General features: G+C 56.7%; 2 protein-coding genes across 2 annotated transcripts; one reads left to right on the plus strand and one right to left on the minus strand.

Annotated features, from left to right (window-relative positions):
- Positions 1 to 2,100: 2,100 nt before the first annotated feature.
- Positions 2,101 to 4,323, plus strand: LOC109761053 (transcription factor NAI1). The gene is made up of 3 exons (XM_020319849.4): positions 2,101 to 2,778; positions 2,861 to 3,274; positions 3,661 to 4,323. Exons 1-3 carry the CDS (start codon positions 2,182 to 2,184, stop codon positions 3,736 to 3,738), a joined length of 1,089 nt encoding a protein of 362 aa, XP_020175438.1. The 5' UTR covers positions 2,101 to 2,181; the 3' UTR covers positions 3,739 to 4,323.
- Positions 4,324 to 6,714: 2,391 nt separating this feature from the next.
- LOC141021587 (uncharacterized) lies at positions 6,715 to 7,113 on the minus strand. The gene has a single exon (XM_073497430.1). It carries the CDS (start codon positions 7,111 to 7,113, stop codon positions 6,715 to 6,717), a length of 399 nt encoding a protein of 132 aa, XP_073353531.1.
- Between the last annotated feature and the right edge of the window lie 403 nt (positions 7,114 to 7,516).

The raw sequence follows: 7,516 nt of genomic DNA on the forward strand, positions 1-7,516 counted from the left end.
GCGAAATAGCCTTTTAATTCATAGCAAAGCGTTCGTGGTGAATTCGTCAATCCCCCTAGCTCCTCATTAGAGTATGGTATCTATAAATAAATGTGATATGCCCTACATACATCCATGGAGAAAGGCAGAAAAGCGTGAGGATGGATTGGGCAGGACGCACCCAAATCTCAGCTGATTTGGATTGGATGGCTTGCTCTTCCTACTACGTCTTCATGCAATCATTTGCTCGCAGCCGGGCTCTCCGTCTTCTTTCCACGAGGTACGTAATTGTGGCCGCCGGTCGCGTCCTGCTACCCATAGATAAATGGGCGCTGATAGGCGCCGGCAGTCCGGCTGAACAGTTCGGCCGGACTAGCCCCAGCCGCCCGATTGGGTCAATTTGATCCGTTCGATACATCGTTGTCTTCGTCAACGCACTTGTACGAATGAATCTTTTCTGCATCTCATCGCTCCAGTCCATCTCATCGGCCATGCGTGTTCTCCCGTCACCGCCTCTCGCCAGCCATCCTCGCCAGCCGTCCTCGCCGGCCGCCCTCTCCGGCCGCCGCTGGTCGCCGTCCTCGCCGGCCGTCCTAGTCGCCGGCTGCAGCCCTTGCCGGCCGGCCTCGTTGCAGGCTTCACCCATGCAAACAGACGCATTCCTGCGGGTTATAGCTCCTGTGCGGGACGGTTGCAGCTCCGGTGTGCGACGGCCACAGCTCGTCGGCGTGCTCGCTGGCGCTCATGCCCGATACCCCCGACGTAGCTCGCCATCCCCCATCGCCCATCATAGCAAAAGTCCTCACTAGTTAGTAGCTTTTGCGGTTGTCGGTTGAAGCAAAAAGCAACGCGGTTGTAGCACGGGGTCGACGCCGGTGATGGTTTGTAGCAAAACTAGGCATCGTTCGCCGTCCCGGCCGGGTCGTATCTCTGTCATGAATAGATGTAGCAAAAGAAACAGCCGGTTCCAGCAATAATTTACTCTGGTTCCAGCAAAAATCCCACGAACATCAAACTCCATCAAATTTGATTGTAGCAAAAGAAACAGCCAGTTCCAGCAACAAATTACTCTGGTTCCAGCAAAAATCCCACAAAACATCAAAATCCAACAAATTTGATTGTAGCAAGAGAAACAACCGGTTCCAGCAACAATTTACTCTGTTCCAACAAAAATCCCACAAACATCAAATCCAACAAAAGTTGATTGTAGCAACAATAACAGGAGGTTCCAGCAACAAAAAACAGTCGCCGGTCGCAGCTACCCGCGATGACAGTTGCAGCTTAACGACGAGATCACAGAAAAACGTTGCATCCGCAGGTCGCCGATGCTGGAACCACGCAGTAGAAAGCTACAACCGTATGTCGCGGTGCTGGAACCGGCGGGAGAAAAAGCTACAACCGCAAGTCACCGGTGTTGGAGCCGGGGAGAAGAAAAGCTGCAACCGCATGTCGCCGGTGCTGGAACCAGGCAGTAGAAAGCTACAACCGTATGCCACCGATGCTGGAACCATACAGTAGAAAAGTTGCATTGCAGTACTGGAAGAAGAAAAAGCTACAACGGTACTAGGAGGTGCAGGAGCCGGGGAGAAGAAAAGCTGCAACCGCATGTCGCCGTGCTGGAACCGAGCAATTGGTGACGTGTTTTGCTCCGACGGGAGGGTGATTTGCTGCGACCGACGACCGTCTTTGCTGGAACCAAATGAGCTATTTGCTGTGACCATCTAACTACAATGGCTGTGTTCGAACCATGGTCGTCGTCTCCCTCGGAGAGGCTTCACAGCAGGCTATGGATGTGTGGCCCGCTCGCGTCGAAGAGGGGCAGAGGGCGGGCGGCCTACCTGGCGGGGAGGGAAGGGGAAGGGTCTGTGCCCAGCTCTCCCGAGAGAGCCGGGTGCGGCGGCGGCGTGTGCAGGTAGTGACACCCCCATGAGGAATGAAGGAAGTCCGAGGTAGGAGATGACAGGAGAACGTGTGGACCAGAGCGACTCACGCGTGAATAAGGCTGAAAACTGTTTCGCGTGGAAACGTCCAGCAGACATACGATTATACTAGATCGCACGGCTCGCGCTTGACCGGCCGAATCACTCGGCCGGCATGCCGTACAGAAACATTTCCCTAGATAAATAGAGCGGTCCAAGCTCTGCATTTTCATGTGATTTCTTTTGGTGCGCGCAGCTCCATCAGGTGCTAGCTAGAAGCAGTATGTATCAGCTGGAGACCATGGACGACTCCAGCTTGTTCATGCAGTGGGCCGTGGACACGCTGCAGCACGACCACCCGCCGCTCGCCGCTGCCTACGCCGCCGGCGACAACTTCCCATCACTCGAAGAGCTCCGCCGCTCGGCGTTGCAGCACGGCACGGCTCCGGCGGGAATGGCGGTACAAGACGGCCACCGTCTCCTATCCACCGACAGCTGGAGCTCCGGCGACAGCGCCGGCCGTGAAAGCATGTCTGCCGCGGTCGTGGAGAACGACGTCAACTGCGCGACGACCTGCAGCGTCGGCAGCAGCAACAACTACCTGCCCATGAGCTGGAACTTCACCTCGGCCATGGCGCAGCCGAGCAACGAGGCGGCGCCAAGCCCCGCCACCGCTCCCTCAGCTGGAGCGCTCGACGGCCCCGGCGTGGTGGAGCAGGCCCACGTGTCGCCGCCGTCGAGGAGAGCCTCCGCCAAGAGCGCCGCCAGGGCTGGACACGCGCCGTACGCGCAGGACCACATCATGGCGGAGCGGAAGCGCCGGGAGAAGATCAACCGGCGATTCATCGAGCTCTCCACCGTCATCCCCGGCCTCAAGAAGGTCGATCCGCGCCTCTTCTTGCACATTGATATCATATCCAACAACAAAATAATGTCAACTGACTGGCCAACTAATCGCTCAGATGGACAAGGCGACGATCCTTTCGGACGCCGTCAAGTACGTCAAGGAGCAGCAGGAAAAGCTCAAGGCGCTCGAGGACCGCAACCTCAGGAGCGTCGCCGTCGAGTCGGTGGTGCTCGTCAAGAAGTCGCGCACCGCCGTGCCGCAAGACGATGACGTCGGCGGCTGCTGCCGGTCACCGTCTGCAGGTCCCGGGGCAGCAGCTGGAAGCACCACGACGACGACCGGGAGCGCGCTGCCGGAGATCGAGGCGAGGATCTCAGAGAGCAACGTGATGGTGAGGATCCACTGCGAGGACGGCAAGGGGGTGCTTATCAGGCTGCTCGCCGAGGTGGAGGGGCTACACCTGAGCATCATGCACGCCAATGCCGTCCCGTTCCAGGCTTGCACTGTCATCATAACCGTCATGGCAAAGGCAAGTTCGTTTAACTTGATTAATTTACTCCCAATATGCTGCTCATTCTTATTACAGTTTATGTACAAGCTTAAAGAGGACATTTTGCTCTGCTGTGACATCTTATGGCTACGGCTTCGATTACATGCATCTTTGGACGGAAGTTACTGTGTTTTACACACACAAAAAGTACCAGCATTTTTTTTTCCAGTAGTTTGTACGAGACTGACATTGTGGTTCGGAGAAGCAAAGTGTGTTTATCCTTACATTATTAAACAAATAGCTGCAGTTGAAGTGTTAACAATGCACGTGTCATGCATATTCACCTGTCGAGATCGTCAACTGAACTGAAAAAAACTTTATTTGGACACCAACTGATGGATGGAACGACATTGTTATCTTATCAGGTGGACGAAGGCTTCAGCGTCACGGCGGAGGAAATTGTTGGGAAGATAGAGGCGGCGTTGGCTGCACCCACGTCATAGGGCCGGGATAACAATACTCCGGTAGAGATCAAGGTTCAAGGAGCACGAAGCCGTTCAAAGATGCTGGCAGAGTGTCCGTCGCGGCAATTTTATGCAAATAAATTAGTTCTCGTCATGCGCGCATGATTCAACAGTGCATCGGGGCTTAAAATAATTACTGCATCTTTCAAGACAAAACTACGCTGTCGTTCTTGCACAAAAAAAAACTGTACACTTTCTGTGCTACTTCATCCGTCTCATAATACAAAAACATTTTTAAACTATGTTAGCTTGAGAAAGTTCTTGTATTGTGGGGCGGAGGGAGTAGTTTTTTGATGCACCGGACCGGAGCAGAGAGATGCTACATTTACAGGCAACTTTCTATGAATTTAAACTTACAGGCTTAAATGGAATCATTAGACTGGGAGGAGGAGGGATGAATTAGGCGCTGGCACATCTGTCCGTACAACAGTTTCTGTAAGCATCGTCCGTAAGTGAAGCAATTTCGGACCGGGGCACACCTCGTGATGCAACTAATTAGAGCATCTATAGCCGGACTTGACAAATCCGACCCCTCAAACACCCGCGGATAGTGACCGGACACGTCTCATATTTCTTTTTCACATACAACTCTCTCATGTTCATCCCCTAAATCCATACAAAATCATGCAGAATATATATAGCTATCGTACTACGTTCTATACTAATCAAATTTCGTCGTTGTCGGAGATGACCTGAGTCACCGGAGCCGGAGCCGCCAGCGCCGGAGCCTGGGCCGTCTCCATATGTTGCCGACAGTGACGCCTTGCCTCCGCAGCCGACTCTGAGCGGATGGAGCTCAGGATGGCGTGCTGCTCCGGCCACACGCACACGTCCTTCTCCATCGCCGGCGACTCCTCCTCCCCCACATCCAGCTTCGGCGCCTCCTCCGCCAACTCCTGCTCCTCCTCCTCTTCCTCGTCCGTCGGCTCCGGCTCCTCCTCCTCTTCCTCCATCGCCGGCACCTCCTCCTCCACCTTCTCTTCCTCCTCCCTAGTTCCAGACGTAGCCCCACTTCCCTACGGATCCGGATCTGCTCAAGGAGGAAGAGACGGTGTTGGACCGTGTAGTAGCAGCGGCGTGGGGCATGGCTAACGGGCTCGAGTGGCGGCGGATGGAGGGAAGAGGCGGCTGTGCTAGGGCTGGGGGCATCGGCCGGCTTAAATAGTCGGGCAAGGCACTATGCGGCCTGCCGGAGCTGCGCCACACGGTGTTCACACCGCGGCGACGGACGCGGCGTCCGTCGGACGGCCGGGTTTCCAGGCGTTCCCGTGTGGGGCCCTTCGTCAGGCCGACGTGGCGGGCGTGTCCGGGGATGCCGGTCAGCTCTGATCGGGATGCCGGTCAGCCCGGACGTTTGAGGGCCGTTTGAGACGCCCGTCTGAATCAAAAAATCATGACCGGACAGTGACCGGATGGTCTGCCCGGACATTTAAGACGGATTTGAGAGGTCTGTTTGTAGATGCTCTTAACGCTTTGTGTAATTGATCGCTTGGACCGGAGCACGTACACATAAATAAATGATTCTCCAATCCCAATCGAGCAAATGTACGGCCAACCCTTCAGGCCCTGTACGTAGTAGTGAGGTAAGGCCAACTCCACCGCACGACCTCAAGCAGACATTCGGTTTGGCTGGATTTTGTTCCTTTGGGGTGATAATGGGTTCGCCCATGTCCGCGTCTGTCCGTTGGGTCGTGGGTGCGCCCAGCGCGCGGCCGCACCCCAAATCTTGTCTGTGTTGGACGTGATTAAAAAAACATAAAAACTTAAATAAAATGACTTAAAAAAAGTAAATAAACGCAGTTAAAAAAACTTAAAACTTAAGTTAGGATCATGGCCACAAAACGGCCCAGTTTCACGGTTCACTTAACGCCCCAGTGCCATTAATTAAACATAAAAACAAAATTGAGATGACTGTTAATTTGGGTTAAACTTAGCACAGACAGTGGGATGTAGCAAAATTGAGGTTGTCTCCAACAATGAAGAAGTTGTTAATGCTTTGAAGGAAGGCTTTTCCAGTTCAGTGGCAAGTGCTATATTCGATGACTGTTATTACATGTCGCTAGACTTTAATCACGTTTTGTTTGATTCATGTATTAGAGATAATAATCAGGTAGCCCATAAATTGGCCAAGTTGGCCAAGTTCTCTCCTCCTAGTATCTGGATGGATTCACCTTCGGATGAGATTATACATTTTCTTGTAAATGATACAATTGTGATTGAATAAAGGAGGAGATGATTTGTCAAAAAAACATAAAAAACAAAATAAAAACGGCCGCCGCCCGCGCGCTCCTGCCGTGCCCGTCGTCGCCGTCGCCGTCGCCGTCTTCAGTGGCCACCGGTGTCGTTGTCGTCGCTGACGAGGTCGACGTAGGCCGGCGGCGTCCAGAGGTGGGCCGGCGGTGCGTGGTAGACGGGGGCGGGCTGGACGGCGGGAGGTGCCCGCACCACCTCCTCCCGCGGCGACGCCTCCCGCTCCGGTGACCGCGGCGAAGTGACGCACCAGTTCACGCCCACGGCGTCGGCCATCTCCGGAGCAGTGCACGACCAGCCCCACCCCTGGCCCGCCAGGCCCGGGTGGAACGCGGCCACCGGCTCCTCCTCCATCGCCTCCTCCGCGGCCACCATCTCCAGCTCGGGGATGGCGACCTCGCCGGCGGCGGAGCGGGCCATCATCTCCTCGAGGCCCTCCCATTGACGCTCGTCGTGCGTGTGCATGGAGTCCTCCATGACACGCGCCATGAGACGGGCCTCCTCCTCCGCTGTCATGCGAGGAGGTGGTGGTGGCGATGGAGATGGCGAAGGCGACGGCGTGGGCGTGAGGCCGCGCACCCGCCTACGCTCGCGCTCCTGGGGAGCAGGCGCTGCGCGCTCCCGACGTGGCCGCCGCGGCCCAGACGCCGTGCCGGCGAAGAAGGAGGCGCGCCGCACGTCGTGCTCGTCCCTGAGCTAGGTGTCCTAGAGGACGGAGTCGGGGGCGTACCTGTCGTCGTAGTACAGGTCGTCGGGGAGGAGGCGGCGACAGCGCTCGATCTCCTCATGGCGCGCACGGCCGCTCGCCGGAACCGGCGGGATCGGCACACGGTCGGCGGACAAGTGCCAGTTGTTGGGGAGGTGGACGTCGCTCCAGGGGAGCGGCGTCCTCGTCTCCCAATAACGGCGGCACACATCTGCGCGGATGTAGTGCCGGTCGCGCTCACCGGCGGACGTGGGGGCCATGGAGAACGCGGGCGGCGCGGGGGCCCGGCGTGGTGGTGATGCGGGCTCATCCTTCTTCACGGAGCCGGCGCGGCGTCCCGACGAGGAGCCGGCCTCGCGGTCGTGCTTCCCCTTGTGGCCTGGGTTCCAGAAGCCCATGGCTGCAAGGTGGCAGGCCGCCGAGCTTGAGGACGGGGAAGGGCCTAGGGTTTTCGCGTTGTTGGGTTTCGAGGACACCGCGGGATGGAGTGGGGTAGTGTGGACGACGATCGATCCACGGGTTCCCCATTTAAAAAGGACGGCGACCTTCCCCTGGACCGATGACAGGTGGGGCCGGCCGCCCGTGCACATTGATGTTGACGGGTGGGAGGTAGGTGGCCGCCCGCCACGCGACCCGACGCGAACGAGCGGCGCGTCCGTTCGGTGTCCGCGGCGACTCAAACCCGGCGCAAGTTTGCGCTCGAAATGGGTCGACCCGGATACAAAACAGACCAGATAGATACGGGCCGTCGCGCGCTGGGCCGATCTGTTTGTCTGTTTTACCCCAAACAGACGGAACCGG

This window comes from Aegilops tauschii, chromosome 4 (assembly GCF_002575655.3).
Source record: "Aegilops tauschii subsp. strangulata cultivar AL8/78 chromosome 4, Aet v6.0, whole genome shotgun sequence".
Taxonomy (NCBI): Eukaryota; Viridiplantae; Streptophyta; class Magnoliopsida; order Poales; family Poaceae; genus Aegilops; species Aegilops tauschii.